Genomic DNA, 22465 nt, shown 5'->3' with positions numbered 1-22465 from the left:
CTTTTGATACTTAAGTATATTTAAAACCAAATACTTGTATACTTTTACTCAAGAAGTATTTTACTGGCTGATTTTCACTTTTACTTTAGTAACTTTCTATTAAGGAATCTATGCTTTTACTCAAGTATGACAACTGGGTACTTTTTCCACCACTGAGTGTACTGTAGACCTTCAGGTTCAACATCTGGATTAAAAATCAGATGAACAGAACTGAAAAATGTAATATACAGTGCCTTCAGAAAGTATTCACACCCCTACATTTCTTCCACGATTTGTTGTGTTACAGCCTGAATAAAAAGAAGAAGAAGCAGACATTGAAGAATATCCCTTTGAACATGGTGAAGTTATGAATTACACTTTGAATGGTGTATAAATAGACCTAGTCACTAAAAATATACTGGCGTCCTTCCTACTCAGTTGCCGGAGAGGTAGGAAACAGCTCAGGGATTTCACCATGAAGCCAATGGTGACTTTAAAACAGTTACAGAGTTTAATGGCTGTGATAGGAGAAAACTGAGGATGGATTAGCAACATTGTAATTACTCCACAATACTAACCTAACTGACAGAGTGAAAAAAAGGAAACCTGTACAGAATAAAAAATATTCAAAAACATGCATCCTGTTTGCAACAAGGCACCAAAGTAATACTGCAAAAAAATGTGGCAAAGCAATTAACTTGTTGTCCTGAATACAAAGTGTTATGTTTGTAGCAAATCCAACACAACACACTACTGAGTACCACTCTCCATATTTTCAAGCATAGTGGAGGCTGCATCATGTTATGGGTATGTAATCATTTGTAATTGTTAAGTACTGGGGAGTTTTTCAGGATAAAACATAAATGGAATGGAGCTAGGCACAGGCCAAATTCTAGAGGAAAATCTGGTTTAGTGTTCTTTCCACCAGACTCTGGGAGATTAAATATTTACCTTTCAGCAGGACAATAACCTAAAACACAAGACCAAATCTACACTGGAGTTACTTACCAAGAAGACAGTGAATGTTCCTGAGTGACCAGGTTACAGTTTTGACTTAATTCTGCTTGAAAATCTATGGCAAGACCTGAAAATGGTTGTCTAGCAGTGTGTACAGTTGCATGCACAGTCATATTAATATAATAGTTTGTTTAAAACATTTACAACATTTTAAAAAAGTCAAGTGGTCTGAATACTTTTCTAATGCACTGTCAACAGTGTCCCCCGACCCCCTCCCTGCCTACCTCCAGTATCTATGCTGCAATAGTCTATGTGCTGGGGCATAGGGTCAGTCTTTTATATCTGGTGTAATTATCCTGTCTTATCTAGTGTTCTGTGTGAAGTTAAGTGTGCTCCCTCTAATTCTCTCTTCCTCCTCTCCCAGAGGATCTGAGCCCTAGCACCATGCCTCAGGACTACCTGGCCTCATGACTCCTAGCTGTCCCAAGTCCACCTGGTCATGTTGCTGCTCCAGTTTCAACTGTTCTGCCTGCGGCTATGGAACCCTGACCTGTTCACCGGACGTTCTACCTCTCTCTCTCTCTCTCTCTCTACCGCACCTGCTGTCTCGACCTCTGAATGACCATGCTGGTCATCTATGAAAGTTTGAACATCTTGAAGAACAATCTGGCCTTAATGGCCATGTACTATCTCCACCCGGCACAGCCAGAAGAGGACTGGCCACCCCTCAGAGCCTGGTTTTTCTCTAGGTTTCTTCCTAGGTTCCTGCCTTTCTAGGGAGTGTTTCCTAGCCACAGTGCTTCTACTGTATTGCTTGCTGTTTGGGGTTTTAGGCTGGGTTTCTGTATAGCACGTTGTGACATCTGCTGATGTAAAAAGGGCTTTATAAATACGTTTGATTGATTGGTTAAAGTGTTTACATGACTATTGCCATACTCGGCCTACTGCCATAATCAGTTTAATATAGAATTATTAGTGTGCATGTAAACGTATTCAATGATCAACAAACAATTTGACAGAGCTTGAAGAATTTTTAAAAGAATAATGTGCAATTGTTACACAATCCAGTTGTGGAAAGCTGTTAGAGACTTACCCAGGAAGAGTCACAGCTGTAATCTCTGCCAAAGGTGATTCTAACATGTATTGACTCAGGGGTTGAATACTTATCTTTCATATTTGTTTTTCCAAATGTTAGAATTCTCCTTTCACTTTGATGTTAGAGTATTTTTGGTAGATCATTGACAAAAAAATCACAATTAAATATATTTTAATCCCACTTTGTAACACAACAAAATGTGGAAAAAATCAAAGGGTGTGATACTTTCTGAAGGTTCTGTACATCCTTTCAACAGACAGAATGTAGCTTATCTCATCACTCATCCACCTCCTCTCAGCTGCCAGTAAAAGGCTGGTCATATCAGCCTACTGATATGGCCAGACTGGGGTCAAATGCCTTCTGTTTCATTTTTCTGTATTTATTTGTTTGTATATGTATGTATGTATGTATGTATGTATGTATGTATGTATGTATGTTTGTTTGTTTGTTATTATCTAGGGATACAATTATTGTTTGGATAACCTTATTTACTATTATGTATTGATTTAGAATATTTTTTATTTTTACTCTTTATGCGATGCACACTGCAGAGAACACCGGAAGAAAAATTATCAGTGAACTATCACAGTGAATTATTGTAATGTTTGTTTATGTGTCAATTAATTACCAACTGGCAATTTGACACGAAAATCTATTTTTCATTCATTCATTCATTCATTCCAATTTCATTCCTTGGTGCACTGTCCACTGAAGTGAAGTGTATTGAAATATTTCACAGCTCAAAGTTTGATTCATTTATTTGATGTATGCCTATATGAGCCCAGTTTAAATCGACCAAACACAAAATGCTAATTCAAATCCAAATTCAACATCAAAATGCTATGCACAATTAAGAGTGATTTGAACTATAATTCCTATAGTTTTGTAACATCAGTGTGCTGGATTGAGGTCGAGATTGAGTGATGTGACGTGATGAGAGAGAGGGACAGGAACAGATGAGTTATCCTGTTGAAAAATTTAGACTGAAGATATCTAGTTGAAATATTTTCCGACTTCAGGTTGATTTGCATACTGTAGGATTTTTTCATCCTCATTGTCATCTATTGTTTCCATGTGAGGGGCATCTGTCTGTTTAAGACTTTCCCTCATCACTGCCTAACTGTGGATTTAAATACAGTATGTACATTTAAAGATCAGCAGGAGGAAAGACCACCTCACGAATCTGATTCACAGACCCCGAAAGCCAGCAAGAAAGAGAGAGAAGGAGGGGGCGGGGGTTGTGGTCCCAATGTACTCACTGAGCCACCAAATGTGGGCCAAAAACACACAGCCTGTGATTTCAACAGGTTTACATGGAAATGTTTTGAGGTTTTGAAGAGAGTAGTGGGGGAGGGGGTTGATAGATGAGATAAAAATATTAAAAGATGTATCCAACACAGAGAGATTCACAACTGTCTGAACCAGGTGAAAATATGGCAGCTACAAGACCACAAACAACTCTTGGGTCTTCACCCACACATTTTCATATATCTATCCATCTATACATCCATCCATCCAAATACATTTAAACTCAGTTTTTCACAATTCCTAACATTTAATCCTAGTAAAAATTCCCTGTTTTAGGTCAGTTAGGATCACCACTTTATTTTAAGAATGTGAAAGGTCAGAATAATAGTAGAGAGACTGATTAATTTCAGCTTTTATTTATTTCATCACATTCCCAGTAGGTCAGAAGTTTACATACACTCAATTAGTATTTGGTAGCATTGCCTTTAAATTGTTTAACTTGGGTCAAACGTTTCGGGTAGACTTCCACAAGCTTCCCACAATAAGTTGGGTGAATTTTGGCCCATTCCTCCTGACAAAGCTGGTGTAACTGAGTCAGGTTTGTAGGCCTCCCTGCTCACACACACTTTTTCAGTTCCGCCCACAAATGTTCTATAGTATTTAGGTCAGGACTTTGTGATGGCCACTCCAATACCTTGACTTTGTTGTCCTTAAGCCATTTCTCCACAACTTTGGAAGTATGCTTGGGGTCATTGTCCATTTGGAAGACCCATTTGCAACCAAGCTTTAACTTCCTGACTGATGTCTTGAGATGTTGCTTCACTATATCCACATAATTTTCCATCCTCATGATGCCATCTATTTTGTGAAGTGCACCAGTCCCTCCTGCAGCAAAGCACCGCCACAACATGATGCTGCCATTGGGACACGGTTGGGATGGTGTTCTTCGGCTTGCAAGTATCTGGCTTTTTTTATGGCGGTTTTGGAGCAGTGGCTTCTTCCTTGCTGAGTGGCCTTTCAGGTTATGTCGATAAAGGACTCGTTTTACTGTGGATATAGATACTTTTGTACCTGTTTCCTTCAGCATCTTCACAAGGTTCTTTGCTGTTGTTCTGGGATTGATTTGCACTTTTCACACCAAAGTACGTTCATCTCTAGGAGACAGAATGCGTCTCCTTCCTGAGCGGTATGATGGCTGCGTGGTCCAGTGGTGTTTATACTTGCGTACTATTGTTTATACAGATGAACGTGGTACCTTCAGGTGTTTGAAAATTGCTCCCAAGGATGAACCAGACTTGTGGAGGTCTACAATTTATTTTTCTGAGTTCTTGGCTGATTTCTTTTGATTTTCCCATGATATCAAGCAAAGAGGCACTGAGTTTGAAGGTAGGCTTTGAAATACATCCACAGGTACACCTCTAATTGACTCAAATTATGTCAATTAGCCTCTCAGAAGCTTATAAAGCCATGACATAATTTTCTGGAATTTTCCAAGCTGTTCAAAAGCACAGTCAACTTGGTGTATGTAAACTTCTGACCAACTGGAATTGTGATACAGTGAATTAAAAGTGAAACAACCTGTCTGTTAACAATTGTTGGAAAAATGACTTGTGTCATGCATAAAGTAGATGTCCTAACCGAGTTGCCAAATCTATAGTTTGTTAACAAGAAACTTGAGAAGTGGTTGAAAAACAAGTTTTAATGACTCCAACCTAAGTGTATGTAAACTTCCGACTTCATCTATCCGTCCGCCCGCCCGCCCGTCCGTCTGCCCGTCCGTCCGTCTGTCTGTCTGAAACTATAGAGCAGTATAGGTGGTATGATGGGAACCTGATGCTATAAACTCAAATATTGTCCCTAAGCTTCAGAATAGCCGTGTATGACTGAGGCAGAGAGCGAGAAAGAGAGAGGCGTAAAGGGAGATGGAAGTCGCTATCATCATCATCATCATGTATTCTCCACCAAAACAAAGCCAACCACCATTCAATGACTTGCATTACTGGAACCGGCCCTGTCCTCCCATGTATGCTGGTGAGCTGGTAACTTACAGCAGTGAGAACTGCATGATGATCAATGTGGAAGGATACAGTGGTTAGATTGTGCACACTTTCGGCAACCCTGTGCTTCCTGTAAGTTCCACTGAGTAGAAATACATAAATACACTGCTCAAAAAAATAAAGGGAACACTTAAACAACACAATGTAACTCCAAGTCAATCACACTTCTGTGATATCAAACTGTCCACTTAGGAAGCAACACTGATTGACAATAAATTTCACATGCTGTTGTGCAAATGGAATAGACAAAAGGTGGAAATTATAGGCAATTAGTAAGACACTCCCAAAAAAGGAATGGTTCTGCAGGTGGTGACCACAGACCACTTCTCAGCTCCTATGCTTCCTGGCTGATGTTTTGGTCACTTTTGAATGCTGGCGGTGCTTTCACTCTAGTGGTAGCATGAGACGAAGTCTACAACCCACACAAGTGGCTCAGGTAGTGCAGCTCATCCAGGATGGCACATCAATGCGAGCTGTGGCAAGAAGGTTTGCTGTGTCTGTCAGCGTAGTGTCCAGAGCATGGAGGCGCTACCAGGAGACAGGCCAGTACATCAGGAGACGTGGAGGAGGCCTTAGGAGGGCAACAACCCCGCAGCAGGACCGCTACCTCCGCCTTTGTGCAAAGAGTAGCACTGCCAGAGCCCTGCAAAATGACCTCCAGCAGGCCACAAATGTGCATGTGTCAGCATATGGTCTCACAAGGGGTCTGAGGATCTCATCTCGGTACCTAATGGCAGTCAGGCTTCCTCTGGCGAGCACATGGAGGGCTGTGCGGCCCCACAAAGAAATGCCACCCCACACCATGACTGACCCACCGCCAAACCGGTCATGCTGGAGGATGTTGCAGGCAGCAGAACGTTCTCCACGGCGTCTCCAGACTCTGTCACGTCTGTCACATGTGCTCATGTGCTCAGTGTGAACCTGCTTTCATCTGTGAAGAGCACAGGGCGCCAGTGGCGAATTTGCCAATCTTGGTGTTCTCTGGCAAATGCCAAACGTCCTGCACGGTGTTGGGCTGTAAGCACAACCCCCACCTGTGGACGTCGGGCCCTCATACCACCCTCATGGAGTCTGTTTCTGACCGTTTGAGCAGACACATGCACATTTGTGGCCTGCTGGAGGTCATTTTGCAGGGCTCTGGCAGTGCACCTCCTTGCACAAAGGCAGAGGTAGCGGTCCTGCTGCTGGGTTGTTGCCCTCCTACGGCCTCCTCCACGTTTCCTGATGTAGTGGCCTGTCTCCTGGTAGCGCCTCCATGCTCTGGACACTACGCTGACAGACACAGCATACCTTTTTGTCACAGCTCGCATTGATGTGCCATCCTGGATGAGCTGCACTACCTGAGCCACTTGTGTGGGTTGTAGACTCCGTCTCATGCTACCACTAGAGTGAAAGCACCGCCAGCATTCAAAAGTGACCAATACATCAGCCAGGAAGCATAGGAACTGAGAAGTGGTCTGTGGTCACCACCTGCCGAACCATTCCTTTTTTGGGGGTGTCTTACTAATTGCCTATAATTTCCACCTTTTGTCTATTCCATTTGCACAACAGCATGTTAAATTTATTGTCAATCAGTGTTGCTTCCTAAGTGGACAGTTTGATATCACAGAAGTGTGATTGACTTGGAGTTACATTGTGTTGTTTAAGTGTTCCCTTTATTTTTTTGAGCAGTGTATTAATACTGTGTATTACAGTACTGCATGTTTCTGATGATATGATGTATGTTTTGTAATACAGTGTTTTTATACCAAGGTAAGGTAATTAAAGGTAGAGTAACAGATCAAATTCAACTTTGCAGAACTTGAGCAGAGAGAGGGGGGGAGAGGGGGGGGAAAAGGGAGAGAGAGAGGGGCAGGGAAAGAGAGATAAAGGAGGGGTGAAGGGGGAGAGAGAGAGAAAAAGAGAGAGAGAGGAGGGGGAGGGGGAGAGAGAGAGGAGGGGTGGAGAAAGAGAGAGAGGGGAGGGAGAGAGAGAGCGAGAGAGAGAGAGAGCGAGAGGGAGGGGGGAAAGAGAGAGGGGGAGGGAGAAAGAGAATCCGTGGAAGGGAGCATGTAGGATTCCCTGTTTGTGTGGCTGTCTGACAGTTTCCATGTTGCGTCAGTGAGACTGACACAAACCGCAACAAAGACCGCCTCGTTGCTCATGTCACATGACCAGGAGAGGGACTACCTGCTTAGGCACCTCCCTCTTCCCACAACTCACACCTACAGGCCTTTATATACCCAGCCCCAATTGACAGAAACACACAACAGCAAGAGATCAAAGAGGGACGCAGAGAGAAAATACTAAGCTAGGTTTGCAACAACAATCTGTTGATCAAAACTTCAGAAGAAAGGAAAAAAGAGAAAAGAAGAGACCATGTGGCAGTTCCTCCTCTTGGGAACATCCCTGTTAGTGACAGGTGAGACCTTACAGATGATCTGTAGTCATTGTTTTTTTAAATTAAAATGTGTTGCAATTTAAACTGATTTAAAGAAATGTCATGACATGCTTTGATGTGTACCTACGGATGGAGGATTGTGTATGTGTGTTTATTCATACAGTATGTGTATTTGTTCAGGGGGTCGGTGTCAGTGTCTGTCTGAGTATACTGAGATGTTCGCAGAGGCAGGGTCCCAGGCAGTGTTACCCTGCGTGTGTCGCTCTCCCTCCACCTCTGCAGCCGTCGTTCTCTGGAGCAAGGACCTTGAGGGGTACGACTGCCTTTCTCTCGGTCCATGTCTTTCATGCTCTCCTTCTCCCTATTCATCTCTCTAATCCTCTCTGTCTCTGTCTACCTCTGTGACTCCAATATCCTCAAAGATTCCCTTTTCATCTCTCTCATCCTCTCTGTCTCTGTCTACCTCTGTGACTCCAATATCCTCAAAGATTCCCTTTTCATCTCTCTCATCCTCTCTGTCTCTGTCTACCTCTGTGACTCCAATATCCTCAAAGATTCCCTTTTCATCTTTCTCTATCCTGGTCTTTCTTTCTCTTGATCTCTTAATACACTGTTCTGTGTTGAAAGTGTTCTATAGGAGAGCATAGCAATATATTGCTATTGATCTGTATGTCTGTACGATACAAGTGTCATGTTTCAAACTTAGCATCTCTTCCTCTTTCTCTCAGGACGGTGTGGAGAAAGGGAAAGAGTGGACTGGAGCACTGGGGAATAGGAGCTGCCCAGCGTGTTCGATGCCCCCATTCAGAGGTTGGAGCTGGTGACTACAGCCTGTACATAAAGGAGGTGAGGGAGGAGGACAGCGGAAAGTACACCTGCATGGTGCAGGATGGCGAGAAAAACCTCTCTAAGAGGATCCTCCTCAGGGTCATCAAAGGTAAGGAGCTAAAATAACAGTAACCTATATGAAATACTGTGTGAAAATTAAATTACTTTCAGTGATATTTACAGTCATTTTAAAGTGATATTTGCATCATTTTAAAGTGATATTTGCATCATTTTAAGTGATATTTACAGTCATTTTAAAGTGATATTTGCAGTCATTTTAAAGTGATATTTACATGCTCTAATAACAAGGTAAAACTATATTTATCTGTTGTTTATCATACAGTCACACATATCATAAACCTGTGAATATGAATAACATCTCATTGCTCTTACTTATCCATGTCTTTCTTTCACAGTATCCATCTCCCCACCTGCTCCAGTGGAGGGCAACAAAATGACAATAACTTGCAGTGTCTCTCCGTGGCCACAGGAGGCGACAGTGAGCTGGATGCTCAACGAGAAGCGAGTTGACCCTGACAGTGCAGATTATGTCCTTTCAAAGAACCAGGCGAGTGTTTTGGAGAGCAAGGCATCTGCAGGCATGATGGGTAACTGGAGCTGTGTAGTGCATAAAGGGAGGAAACCAGGGAAGGCCACCACGGCCCTGACAGTGAGAGGTGAGGGCTCAGACACAGTGATGTCATGTTTGGAAGGAATAAAACATTCAAATGCAGCTGATATATTGAAGACGGTTAATATTAAGTTTTCTATGTCTTTCTCCCTTCTCTCCTATCCATCACCTTCCCCCGTCTCTTCTCTCGCTCAGGTATCGTTAACCCCTCCAGTGCCAGTGCCAAGGTGTATGCTGAGGTGGGGTCTGCTGTCACCCTCCCCTGTGTGTTCTCCACTGGACTCACCCCATCAGACACAGTCTGGGAGAGACTGGACACCTCTGGCTCTGCTCTCCCACTCCCACCCTCCTTCAACCTGTCCTCCCTGCTATCCCTCCCTCCCTGGGACAGGTCTGTTGGTGTGGTGCAAGTGGGGCAGGGGGACGGGGGCAGGTACAGGTGCTCAGGGACAGTGGAGGGGCGCCGGGTAACCAGGGAGATGCAGCTGGTGACTGCCCAAGGTGAGCCAGGCATAGAAAATGGATGATGGTATGATATTGTAGCAGTCTCCTCATTTGAATGCCTAATGTGAGTTGTCCCTTTCTGCAAAATGGCAAGCATTTAAGTAAAATGTTTGAGATGAGATGTGAAAATGGTGCTTTGGAATTAGCAATCACAATGCTAATGATGATCCTGTGTGTTCTCTCTACTCAGTGCTCAGCAACTCACCGTCTACCCAGAAGGCCCCAGTCTCACTGACCTGTCACCTCAGCGATGCCAGCGAGGTCACTGAATACGAGTGGGTTCGAGTGACCTATGACCTCAATGGCACCCAATCAGAGAGCTCCGTCCAGAAAGGGAGTGTCCTGGGGATCAACAGAGTGACAGACAGTAACTCTGGCGAATGGGCTTGTCGATTCCACGGGAAAGAAGGAGCTCTGGGGAGCGTGACATACCACCTACATCTGATGAGTAAGTCCTATCTGCCTACTTTGATTCACTGTCTATTTGCATGGATCTAGGTAGATGTAGACACATTTCAAATGCAACAAATATCAGCAAGATGTAAAACGTTTGTCATAATTAGACACAGGGGCGGAAGGTAGCCTAGTCGTTAAGAGCATTGTGCCAGTAACCGAAAGGTCGCTCGTTCGAATCCCCAAGCCGATTGGTGAAAAATCTGTCGATGTCCCTTTGAGAAAGGCACTCAACTCTAATTGCTCCTGTAAGTTGCTCTGGATAAGAGCGTCTGCTAAATGACTCAGATGTAAACTCAAATGTATCCTTGTTCTGTCTTGGTTGATCAGATGGTCTGATGGGAGATAATGAGACAGGTTCTTCCAGTAATGTTGCCGTGGTAGCCGGCCTGGGTTTCTTCCTCTTGGTGCTGCTGTTGGTCTTGGTGCAGATGTACAGGAACTATCGGAGGGTACGTTCAACTACAGATGTGTGTGTTTTCCTTAAATCCACGTTGACATGGAAAATACGTTTTGAAAAGGTTTATGTAATACTTATTTAATCTCCTCTACAGCGCAAGCTGATCCTGCTGTACCCTGCCCTGGAGACCATTGTTCACACCATTGCTAACGAGAGAGAGGACAGAGAGAGGAACAGAGTGAAAGAAGATGAGATCTCCAAATAGAGGAGACTCTGCAATATGACGTTTGAAATCATTTGACATGTCTACGATCAGTTGGGAGATTGTGGTATTTGTACATATTAATTCAGTGCAGACAATTGTAGCAGTTTCTTTCATATTTTCACCAAAACAAATGTGATTGATCTTTTATTTGAAATGTGACTGATTTTGTATATCTATGCCTTATTTTTCACTACCGGCACCTTAACCACCTATTAGACTTTTGTAATATAATGAATGACTGAGAATAAAATTATCTAAACACTTCATTGGTTTAAATCTATCTCTTTATTACAATATATCAGTATGAATCTCCCAAATGGGTCACAATACCAAATATGCAGTTACTCTTATAAATTAACAACTCAAATTAAGTTCAATGAAACACGTCGTTCTATGTATACACAGCATTTCAGTTACCTGACACCACATCAAAAAGTACACTTGTATAAGACAGTATAGGCGTCTACAGATGTAGGATCTTAAGAACGCTACAGCAACGGGATTTGAACATTTAGTTCATAATGTTGCTTGAAGCTGGCCAAAAGTAGGCTACATGAAAAGTGCAATATTGTTAATATAACCGTGTGTTAGTGCGGGTTTTCAGTCCATTTACATAAATCACAAAGCTCATCTGCATTCCAGCGTTGCAGGAAAAAACCTCAGCAACAAAAGAGTGATCAAATGAAGATCCTACATCTGTAGCTCTAACAACATTATGCAGGTTGAAGAAAATTATTCTGCTGTTCACTCAGACTCATAATCACAAACTCAAAATCACTCACAAACATTCCATGCAACAAACTGAAATCAAACATTTGGTGTCAATCAGCTCACTCAATCAATATCTTGCTGTGGAAAAGTATCACACTGTTGTTATATGTCCACTCCGGCACAGTGAAAATCTCAAATGACATATGATTCCCCATAAAGTGCAGATAAAGTCTTCGAGAATGAAGGACTCCCAGTAGCCTATGCAGAACTACACCTGACTAATCGTCCCGTCCTCATGCGTGCCGATTCGCTGGAAGTCTCTCAAGGTCAAAGTTTGGCTGATCCCCACCTCAGCCGCTTCCCACCACTCCTCATCAACACCAACGCCACTGTCCTCTGGGGTCAGCTGATCCAGGACCTCATCAGCTTCAAAGCACCAGCCTGGCCAATCAGTCCTGGCGCTATCAGGGAAGGCGGGGCTAGAAGAGAGAGGGGAAAAAAGCTTTTACAATGGAGATAAACTTGTTGGATTGCAAATAGCTTAGTCACAAGATTTGTTTCTGCTTTGGTCTCCTTCCATGTCGTTCACTGGAATGTTTGGCGTGACATTAACAAAGGAGTTGGCTAAAGTGGACACCAATCTGGTGATCAGGCTAGATTGGTTATGATGACATGGTTGTCATGACATGAAACATGGTTACGGGTGGCATGTCATGGTTATGACAGTAAATGCAACTTCCAAGAATAATGATTTGAACATAGAGTGATCCTACACTACATGGTAATCAGCCCAGTAGGTAGAGTGATAAAATAACCCAGAATGAAACTGTTCCATAGTGGCCATCAGCCACCCACACCTATCTGACTGAGTCATTTCAATAGATGAATCTTCAAACTGATTAAGCATACTTTGAAGACGTTCTTTTCTTTTATATCCAACTGAGTTTTGATGTAAAACTCACCTGCTCTTCTTCTCCTCCTTCTCATCTCCGTCCACCCTCTCCTCTATCCATCCCTGACTGACACTGGGGGCCAGCCGCCTGACCAGCTCAGTCTCTCTATCCACTTCACTGGGCGACTGGGACGGAGTGGTGGAGAAACACGGAGAAGGAGGAAGAGCCCATGTTCTGAAGGTTGGAGATTTCCCCTTTCTTCTCCCTCTGTCCTTTCTTCTCTCCTTGGCCCGGTTCAAAATGCTCTCCAGAGGGGAGGGGTGCAAGTATGGATCCAACCCAGGAGGGGGAGAGTGTGCTATTCGCGCGTTGGAGGGCTTGGCTGAGGTCAGAAGAGAACTATATCCTTCTTGGAGGACGATATCTGGTATGGACGCGCTCCTCTGAGTCTTCAACTTAGGGCTTTTTGCTGTGTTTTCTTTTTCTTCATGGGTGTCTTTAGGCAGCTCTGGCCTAGAGAAAGCGTGGGGCTCTGGGGAGAACTCTCTCTCTGCAGGCATGTCCCAGAATACCCCTCCGTTCATCTTTAAGGACCCCAGCTTGAGTACCAGGTGAGAGTCAGAGCTCTGTCCGCAGGAACCTGAGTTGTGTTGGTAGGAACCTCTGAGTTTCTGGTTGCAGTCTGAATCAGAGTTGGAGGAAGAGGTTGTGCGTGGCGCAGACTGGGCCATCCCAGAGCTGTCAGACCCACTTTGTGACATCTGAGGGGCAGCAGTCTGCTCAATGTTTATAGGCCTTCTCCTGCGTAACCGTGGTGATTTCAACTTCCGAGAAAACCTCCATGATTCCACTAAAGCCTCCTGCTCTCCTGATTCGGTGAGCCACGAGTTCCTCATGGCTTGTTGCTCCACTGACTGGGGGGCAGAATTCCTCCGTGTGGATGTGGCTCGTCCTCCCTGTGAGAGCAATCCTTGGGATTCCATTTGACTAATAGTGATAGAAACCCTTTCATTGTTTTCCCTGCATGGAGAAAGTAGGAAGGTGCTGGATTGGTGTCGTATGTTAGGATATCCGCCTAGCAACATGTTGTGCGGCCCGTTGGGTTTGGGTTGAAAGGTTTCTGTTGCCACTCGAGGTAGAGAGTTAGACTGTCTGGAATGGGTCCAGGTCACCCTTCGTTCTTTAATCCCCCTGGACTCAATCCCCTCCTCCCATTGGTTGATGTCTCCGACCTCGCTCACCCTTGCCTCTGGCATCATAACCTCATCCCTGACCCTGCCACCTCCTTGCCCCTTTTTCATTACCCCGCCTGCAAATGATTGGTTATGAATGTCACTGAGCTTGCGTGGTTGTCCTGGCAACATTGCATCTTTATAGTGCACTGGTTCCTGAGTTGGTTGTTCCGCCTCTGTTGCTATGGACACCAATGTCCCATTCACTGATTGGATGAGGAGTTCCTCAACAGGTTTCACCTCCAAAGAAAAAGGGCTCTGTGCTTCTGATTGGTCAGGAGGCTGATCTACTGATTCCTCAATGGTCATCTTGGGCTCTGTAGGGGGTGTGGCCTGTTCCTGTAGCTGTAGGTCTCTCTGTTTGGTCTGCAGTCGTCTGCTGGCCTCTGTCTCTTTCAGGCCCTGCAGTGTTTCCTGTCAATTAATGGAAGAAAGAAAGAGGGATAAGAGGAGAGCATCGATAGCATCGATATCACTGTATGTTATACATTATGTACATTGTACATTTAATCATTCATTCATTGATTTAATACCAAAGAGACCAAAAGGTAACTACAATAAATCATGTCATTACCATTTTAGTCAGTATTTTTCTGTCTGTTTACCTGTGCCTTGTGGATAGTGAAGACCCATGTAGAGCAGCTCTCTGGGCTGGAGGTGGAGAAGATATAGACATTCGCCGCACAGCCCAGAACACTCACCTCCACCACCACAAACGAACCTGGGAGATGGAGAGAGGGGTGAGGAAGAGAGGGAGAGATAAAGAGAGAACTGTCATTTAAAACTCTACAAATGGTCTCTGTAGCAAGAGACAGAGCAACGTTTCATCTTTCCACTTCTGGGATATGTACTGTATGGTCAATGACTGTACTTACAGCCATCTTTGAGTGTGTCACAGCGTGTTCTATCCAGGGCCAGCGGGGGGCGAACTACCTTCAGTCTGTCTGCCTTCTTCTGGACCTTGGTCACCAGCAGCACGTCAGAGAAGAGCAGGGCTGTCACCTCCAGCTTCACCACACAACAGTCGCAACAAGCCCACAGAAACATGACATCTATATCTTACATGTTAATCATTTAGCAGATGCTCTTTTTCAAAGCAACTTACAGTTAGTGCATTCATCTTAAGATAGCTAGGTGAGATAACCACACATCACAGTCGTAGTAAGTACATTTTTCCTCAAAGTAGTTATAATCAAAGTCTGTGCTCATGAGATGATAATATTAGGAAGAATCCTCTACATGGAAGTCAATGTTTCACTGGAACAGAGTGAGATTCTGTCACTCAACCTACCTTGTGATCCTTCCTTCCTCTGATCTTCAGGGTCTCCTCCAATAGCAGCTTGCGTATGACCCCAGGACCCACCCCTCTGACAGGGCACGTCAAATCAAAACTGCAGAACTCTCTGACATGCTGTGGATGACATCAACATTGACTACATACTGTCTGCATCACACATTACAGTATCTATATCGTTTTCTAGGGTTGGTGTAGTTTCCTATCCTGTACTCTGTTCATAGAAAGGTTTTTCTTCTGTCTTTCACCTTGTCAATTTCCTCATTCATCCCCTCCATCACGTCGTATCCCTCTATCTTCTGGGCGGAGAGCGAGAGGGCCAGCTCCTCATCCTTAAGCCTCAAGTAGTCATTGATGCTGTCCAGAAACCCATTAACACAGGCCAACTGGAGGAGAGAGAGGGATAGGGAGAGATAGATAGATAGAAAGAGAGAGATAGATAGATAGAGAAAGAAAAGAGAGAGTGAGTGAGAGAAAGAGAGTGAGAGAGAGAGAAACAGGGAGAGTGTGTGTGTGTGGGACAGAGATATTTCCTTAATTTGCCTTTTCATCTATTACTAGTAGAGGCAATTAGCTGGAACGCGTAACTTCCTTTTCTAATGAACATGAACAGCCTCAGGCCTGACAAACTGAATTAAAACGCATTGATTTAAAAGGCTAGCTCTTCACTCACCATGCCCCTGAGTATGTGCTGTGTGTGGGGAGCCTGGGTGGTCTTGAGGACAGCCTTCAGCAGCAGGGGGTACTTGGTGATCCTCTGGATGGGTTTGGCCTGCATATCTCCCAGACGCATCCGCTCACACTGGGGGTGTGTCTCCACCCACTATGGACATGGAGAAAAACATTCATTTGTAGTAGTCTAGTAGTCTCTCTAGACCTTATACCCAAAGTTATGGCTTCGGTAGAACTCATGTAAATACAGTGTTGTTACTGTGCATGAAAAAATACTGTTACATAGTAGTGGACAAATTCAAAAGCTCGCAAAACTCATAATGGAGATTCTTTGAACAAGCTGTAAAAGTGCTTAGACAGCAAAAAACAGCCAAAGACACGTTCTAACCTTTAAGAAGACAATGTGCAGGCTAGGCTCTCTGAGTCATTAGGTCAGGGCGTTGGTGTAACAAGTGTTTGGCCTTCAGGATATTACCAATAACAGAAGGCCTGGATATGGTGATCATCAAAACCACTAGATCAATAACAGAAGAAGTTCTGCGGCTGCTATGACTCAATTCACTGATGTTCCAGACTGTGTTACCGTAATGAAGGGTAGTTTGGAGAACCGTATGTGTGACGCAGAGTGACTTTGGGTGAGAGTGAAAGGGTGTGCATGCAACACGTAAACAAGAAGTGGGCTTGTGTATGAAGTGGTGTGTGTGGGTTTGTTTCTGTCTCCCATTCCATGTACCATAATACTGCTATTGGCAAGGACATTCTCACCTTTACTGTTAAGGCGAGTTCTACCAACAAAATACAACCTAGCTCTCTGGTACCCTGCAAACCATGATCCCTTCTGTGTTTTCCACCCTGAGGTAAACGTAAAGGAGTCTGTTGCACATGTTGTTAATGGTTTCTGTTTATACTGAGACATGACCTAGACATGACCGCCTTGTTGACCTGGTGGCTACGGAGGTGAGACAAGTGGAGTCACCAACCGAACACATACACAAACATTCTCTTTGCAGAGGAGGCTGGTTTGATGTTGATGATCATGTGTTTTCTTGTCTGGCGAATAAGCCAGATATTGTTGTTGTGGGGGAGGCCAGAGGGAGGGGCTGATTCTGGAGGTGGGCTGCTCATTGGACTACTACATGGAGCAGTCCTTTTCTGACAAGCTGCTTAAATACCAGCCCCTCGTGTCACTCCTGAACAGCCTCGTAACAGTGCATGCTTGCTACGGTGATATTGGGTAGTCTCTGCCATGTTCACAGGCTGACAGTACCTGGACTTCAGATAGCAGGCCTACATAAGACGAAGCTGATAGCGAGGTACTGCTCTGTGTCAGCAGTCATGGGCAGCCTTGCTGTGTGAAGAAGAAGGTGCTATCTGTTTCCCTAGGTGTCCAAGTATCCTTGTCCTGAGATGTTTGTATGAATTATGATTTATGGATTCAAATAAAGTATAAAAAATGTGTTTGTGTGTGTTTGTGTGTGCGTGTGTTTAACTCACCATTAAGTAGGTGTGGAAGTGCAGGTTGGTGTCTGTCAGTTTGCTCGTAAACTCCACTGTGCTCTCCTCCTTACAACAGTAGTGCAGATAGGTGGAGAATCGCTCAGGGAACTACAGACAGAGGGTGGGGATGGGATTAGACAAAGATTGCTGTAAATAAACATGTTTTAAACTCATGATCCATGTTTCCATTCCTTCCTTTCACCCCCGTTTGACCCTTATACTTTCATCCCATATGTGACTCTGATACTAGATGTGATTGACAGTCAGTACTGTACCTGCAGGCATCCTGCCTCTAACCCCATGGGGTCAAAGGGCTTCCCCGTCCTGCGGACTTCCTGTAACATGGGATACATCACTTCCTGCCAGAAGAGCCGGTGGGCGCTGAGGATAGAGGGAAGGTTGGAGAAGAGGTTCTCAGGTGTCACCTGAAGAAGAGAGGGACAGGAAAAAGAGGGTGATGATACTGCTTTCTTGATTTTGAACCTACAATCTACCCAACACCTCTTGTCAGTATGTGTTGAAGTTTGTGGTTGTCTAAAGTCAATACAAATATATGATAGTTGTAGACCTTTTGTGATAAAAAAAGATGAAGAGGGTAATTGTTTGACAAAGCTGCAGTGTCTAGCTGTAGAACTCTGCAGAACTCACTCCCCCACATTCTCAGATAATTCCTGCTGAGAATGTGGAAAGTATCTAACATTCTGTTATTGAGCTGAATGTTCCATCTGCTCTGGTGTGTTCTGTGTCAGATAGAGCAGATGTTCTCAGTATGTTAGTATGTCAGCTCAGCAGTATGTACAGTATGTTGTACTACTGCAGTCGGCTTCAACTAGGCCCAAGGGCCTGCCCTTGAACTGTATACTGGTTTCAAATTCAACCAAAGGTCAAAGTCATTCATGAAAGCACACACACCTGATCCCAGTCAGATCATGCAAGATCCAGCTCAAAAGCACATTCTTAGTTCATTGCAACACATCTATTTGAGTGGTCAGCCGGGAAACACAGACAGGCCCAAAGACCAGAGAGTGAGTTCTAGAGAAAATGTTCCCTACAGAAAACCCTGTAAATGAGAACCCAGCTCATATAGACTGACCTCTAAGAGGAATCCATGCTGGTGCAGGTTGGTAAGAGCTGCCATCACCAACTGAGAAACACAATGACACAAACAAACACGGGCATTGAAAAATGACATTACAATAAAAGATGCTATACAGATAACAGTTACTATTATCATATTTCTATTATGAATAGTCACTGGTTGTTATGGACATGTCACTGAAAGACATTGATACGTTTTCAGTAATGAGAGTAATGAGAGCAGGGTGTCTGTCTGTCTGTATGTCTTACGTCAGCGACAACAGTGAGCTTGTTGATGTAGGTGAGCTCAGTATGGACCAACTCCCACAGCGCCTCCTGTTGGTGCCTCTGGGTCTTACACATCATCTGATCAGAGAGAGAGAGAGAGAGAGAGAGAGAGAGAGGGAGAGAGAGAGAGAGAGAGAGGGTGGGTGGGTGGGAGAAAGAGATATGTTGTAAAAGGTAGGGAGAGAGAGAGGGTGGGAGAAAGAGATATGTTGTAAAAGGTAGGGAGAGAGAGACAGGGTGGGAGAAAGAGATATGTTGTAAAAGGTAGGGAGAAAGAGAGAGAGGGTGGGTGGGAGAAAGAGATATGTTGTAAAAGGTAGGGAGAGAGAGAGGGTGGGAGAAAGAGATATGTTGTAAAAGGTAGGGAGAGAGAGAGAGGGTGGGAGAAAGAGATATGTTGTAAAAGGTAGGGAGAGAGAGAGAGGGTGGGAGAAAGAGATATGTTGTAAAAGGTAGGGAGAGAGGGAGAGAGAGGGTGGGAGAAAGAGATATGTTGTAAAAGGTAGGGAGAGAGGGAGAGAGAGGGTGGGAGAAATAGATATGTTGTAAAAGGTAGGGAGAGAGAGAGAGGCTGGGAGAAAGAGATATGTTGTAAAAGGTAGGGAGAGATAGAGAGGGAGAAAGAGATATGTTGTAAAAGGTAGGGAGAGAGAGAGAGAGAGGGAGAAAGAGATATGTTGTAAAAGATAGGGAGAGAGAGACAGGGTGGGAGAAAGAGATATGTTGTAAAAGGTAGGGAGAGAGAGAGAGGGTGGGAGAAAGAGATATGTTGTAAAAGGTAGGGAGAGAGAGAGAGGGTGGGAGAAAGAGATATGTTGTAAAAGGTAGGGAGAGAGAGAGAGGGTGGGAGAAAGAGATATGTTGTAAAAGGTAGGGAGAGAGAGAGAGAGGGTGGGAGAAAGAGATATGTTGTAAAAGGTAGGGAGAGAGAGAGAGGGTGGGAGAAAGAGATATGTTGTAAAAGGTAGGGAGAGAGAGAGAGAGAGAGGGAGAAAGAGATATGTTGTAAAAGATAGGGAGAGAGAGACAGGGTGGGAGAAAGAGATATGTTGTAAAAGGTAGGGAGAGAGAGAGAGAGGGAGAAAGAGATATGTTGTAAAAGGTAGGGAGAGAGAGACAGGGTGGGAGAAAGAGATATGTTGTAAAAGGTTGGGAGAGAGAGAGGGTGGGAGAAAGAGATATGTTGTAAAAGGTAGGGAGAGAGAGAGAGAGGGTGGGAGAAAGAGATATGTTGTAAAAGGTAGGGAGAGAGAGAGAGGGTGGGAGAAAGAGATATGTTGTAAAAGGTAGGGAGAGATAGAGAGGGTGGGAGAAAGAGATATGTTGTAAAAGGTAGGGAAAAAGAGAGAGAGGGTGGGAGAAAGAGATATGTTGTAAAAGGTAGGGAGAGAGAGAGAGAGGGAGAAAGAGATATGTTGTAAAAGGTAGGGAGAGAGAGAGAGAGGATGGGAGAAAGAGATATGTTGTAAAAGAAAGGGAGAGAGAGGGTGGGAGAAAGAGATATGTTGTAAAAGGTAGGGAGAGAGAGAGAGAGAGAGAGGGAGAAATAGATATGTTGTAAAAGGTAGGGAGAGAGAGAGAGAGGGAGGGAGAAATAGATATGTTGTAAAAGGTAGGGAGAGAGAGAGAGAGGGAGGGAGAAATAGATATGTTGTAAAAGGTAAGGAGAGAGAGAGAGGGTGGGAGAAAGAGATATGTTGTAAAAGGTAAGGAGAGAGAGAGAGGGAGAAAGAGATATGTTGTAAAGGGTAGGGAGAGAGAGAGGGTGGGAGAAAGAGATATGTTGTAAAAGGTAGGGAGAGAGAGAGAGGGTGGGAGAAAGAGATATGTTGTAAAAGGTAGGGAGAGAGAGAGGGTGGGAGAAAGAGATATGTTGTAAAAGGTAGGAAGAGAGAGAGGGTGGGAGAAAGAGATATGTTGTAAAAGGTAGGGAGAGAGAGAGGGTGGGAGAAAGAGATATGTTGTAAAAGGTAAGGAGAGAGAGAGAGAGAGAGAAAGAGATATGTTGTAAAAGGTAGGGAGAGAGAGAGGGTGGGAGAAAGAGATATGTTGTAAAAGGTAGGGAGAGAGAGACAGGGTGGGAGAAAGAGATATGTTGTAAAAGGTAGGGAGAGAGAGAGAGGGTGGGTGGGAGAAAGAGATATGTTGTAAAAGGTAGGGAGAGAGAGAGGGTGGGAGAAAGAGATATGTTGTAAAAGGTAGGGAGAGAGAGAGAGGGTGGGAAAAAGAGATATGTTGTAGAAGGTAGGGAGAGAGAGAGAGAGAGAGGGTGGGAGAAAGAGATATGTTGTAAAAGGTAGGGAGAGAGAGAGAGGGTGGGAGAAAGAGATATGTTGTAAAAGGTAGGGAGAGAGAGACAGGGTGGGAGAAAGAGATATGTTGTAAAAGGTAGGGAGAGAGAGAGAGAGGGTGGGAGAAAGAGATATGTTGTAAAAGGTAGGGAGAGAGAGAGAGGGTGGGAGAAAGAGATATGTTGTAGAAGGTAGGGAGAGAGAGAGAGAGGGAGAAAGAGATATGTTGTAAAAGGTAGGGAGAGAGAGACAGGGTGGGAGAAAGAGATATGTTGTAAAAGGTAGGGAGAGAGAAAGGGTGGGAGAAAGAGATATGTTGTAAAAGGTAGGGAGAGAGAGAGAGGGTGGGAGAAAGAGATATGTTGTAAAAGGTAGGGAGAGAGAGACAGGGTGGGAGAAAGAGATATGTTGTAAAAGGTAGGGAGAGAGAGAGGGTGGGAGAAAGAGATATGTTGTAAAAGGTAGGGAGAGAGAGAGAGAGGTGGAGAAAGAGATATGTTGTAAAAGGTAGGGAGAGATAGAGAGGGAGAAAGAGATATGTTGTAAAAGGTAGGGAGAGAGAGAGAGAGAGGGAGAAAGAGATATGTTGTAAAAGGTAGGGAGAGAGAGAGAGGGTGGGAGAAAGAGATATGTTGTAAAAGGTAGGGAGAGAGAGAGAGGGTGGGAGAAAGAGATATGTTGTAAAAGGTAGGGAAAAATAGAGAGAGAGGTTGGGAGAAAGAGATATGTTGTAGAAGGCAGGGAGAGAGAGAGAGGGAGAAAGAGATATGTTGTAAAAGGTAGGGAGAGAGAGAGAGAGGGAGAAAGAGATATGTTATAAAGGTAGGGAGAGAGAGAGAGAGGGTGGGAGAAAGAGATATGTTGTAAAAGGTAGGGAGAGAGAGAGAGAGGGTGGGAGAAAGAGATATGTTGTAAAAGGTAGGGAGAGAGAGACAGGGTGGGAGAAAGAGATATGTTGTAAAAGGTAGGGAGAGAGAGAGAGGGTGGGAGAAAGAGATATGTTGTAAAAGGTAGGGAGAGAGAGAGGGGGTGGGAGAAAGAGATATGATGGAAAAGGTAGGGAGAGAGAGAGGGTGGGAGAAAGAGATATGTTGTAAAAGGTAGGGAGAGAGAGAGAGAGGGTGGGAGAAAGAGATATGTTGTAAAAGGTAGGGAGAGAGAGAGAGGGTGGGAGAAAGAGATATGTTGTAAAAGGTAGGGAGAGAGAGAGAGGGTGGGAGAAAGAGATATGTTGTAAAAGGTAGGGAAAAGAGAGAGAGGGTGGGAGAAAGAGATATGTTGTAAAAGGTAGGGAGAGAGAGAGAGAGGGAGAAAGAGATATGTTGTAAAAGGTAGGGAGAGAGAGAGAGAGGATGGGAGAAAGAGATATGTTGTAAAAGAAAGGGAGAGAGAGGGTGGGAGAAAGAGATATGTTGTAAAAGGTAGGGAGAGAGAGAGAGAGAGAGAGGGAGAAATAGATATGTTGTAAAAGGTAGGGAGAGAGAGAGAGAGGGAGGGAGAAAGAGATATGTTGTAAAAGGTAGGGAGAGAGAGAGAGAGGGAGGGAGAAATAGATATGTTGTAAAAGGTAAGGAGAGAGAGAGAGGGTGGGAGAAAGAGATATGTTGTAAAAGGTAAGGAGAGAGAGAGAGGGAGAAAGAGATATGTTGTAAAAGGTAGGGAGAGAGAGAGGGTGGGAGAAAGAGATATGTTGTAAAAGGTAGGGAGAGAGA

The 22465-nt window shown here is 44.2% G+C and overlaps 2 protein-coding genes across 2 annotated transcripts in view; one reads left to right on the top strand and one right to left on the bottom strand.

Annotated features, from left to right (window-relative positions):
• Positions 1–7529: 7529 nt before the first annotated feature.
• On the top strand, positions 7530–11033 carry LOC129837718 (lymphocyte activation gene 3 protein-like). Its single transcript, XM_055904108.1, has 8 exons — positions 7530–7738; positions 7898–8030; positions 8446–8654; positions 8962–9222; positions 9372–9677; positions 9871–10128; positions 10464–10585; positions 10688–11033. The coding sequence occupies exons 1-8, from the start codon at positions 7696–7698 to the stop codon at positions 10796–10798; spliced, it is 1443 nt and encodes a 480-aa protein (XP_055760083.1). The 5' UTR covers positions 7530–7695; the 3' UTR covers positions 10799–11033.
• A 36-nt stretch (positions 11034–11069) lies between these two features.
• Positions 11070–22465, bottom strand: part of LOC129837717 (uncharacterized) — a gene marked incomplete in the record, with an annotated part of 47640 nt that continues 36244 nt past the window's right edge. The window contains 11 exon segments of the mRNA XM_055904107.1: positions 11070–11988; positions 12472–14048; positions 14240–14355; positions 14510–14642; positions 14926–15045; positions 15177–15314; positions 15602–15751; positions 17095–17205; positions 17373–17522; positions 18191–18241; positions 18445–18486. Coding sequence (XP_055760082.1) covers positions 11778–11988; positions 12472–14048; positions 14240–14355; positions 14510–14642; positions 14926–15045; positions 15177–15314; positions 15602–15751; positions 17095–17205; positions 17373–17522; positions 18191–18241; positions 18445–18486 — 2799 coding nt within the window.

Source organism: Salvelinus fontinalis, chromosome 38, assembly GCF_029448725.1.
Source record: "Salvelinus fontinalis isolate EN_2023a chromosome 38, ASM2944872v1, whole genome shotgun sequence".
In the NCBI taxonomy this organism is placed as follows: domain Eukaryota; kingdom Metazoa; phylum Chordata; class Actinopteri; order Salmoniformes; family Salmonidae; genus Salvelinus; species Salvelinus fontinalis.
Note: the sequence above shows the minus strand (reverse complement) of the source record. Positions and strands in the feature narration are given on the sequence as shown.

Coding starts and splice junctions, on each gene's coding strand:
- LOC129837718 (XM_055904108.1), top strand. CDS start 7,696: ATGTGGCAGTTCCTCCTCTTGGGAACATCCCTGTTAGTGACAG. Junction 9,678..9,870: donor GCAGCTGGTGACTGCCCAAG/GTGAGCCAGGCA, acceptor CTCTCTACTCAG/TGCTCAGCAACTCACCGTCT. Junction 10,586..10,687: donor TGTACAGGAACTATCGGAGG/GTACGTTCAACT, acceptor TCTCCTCTACAG/CGCAAGCTGATCCTGCTGTA.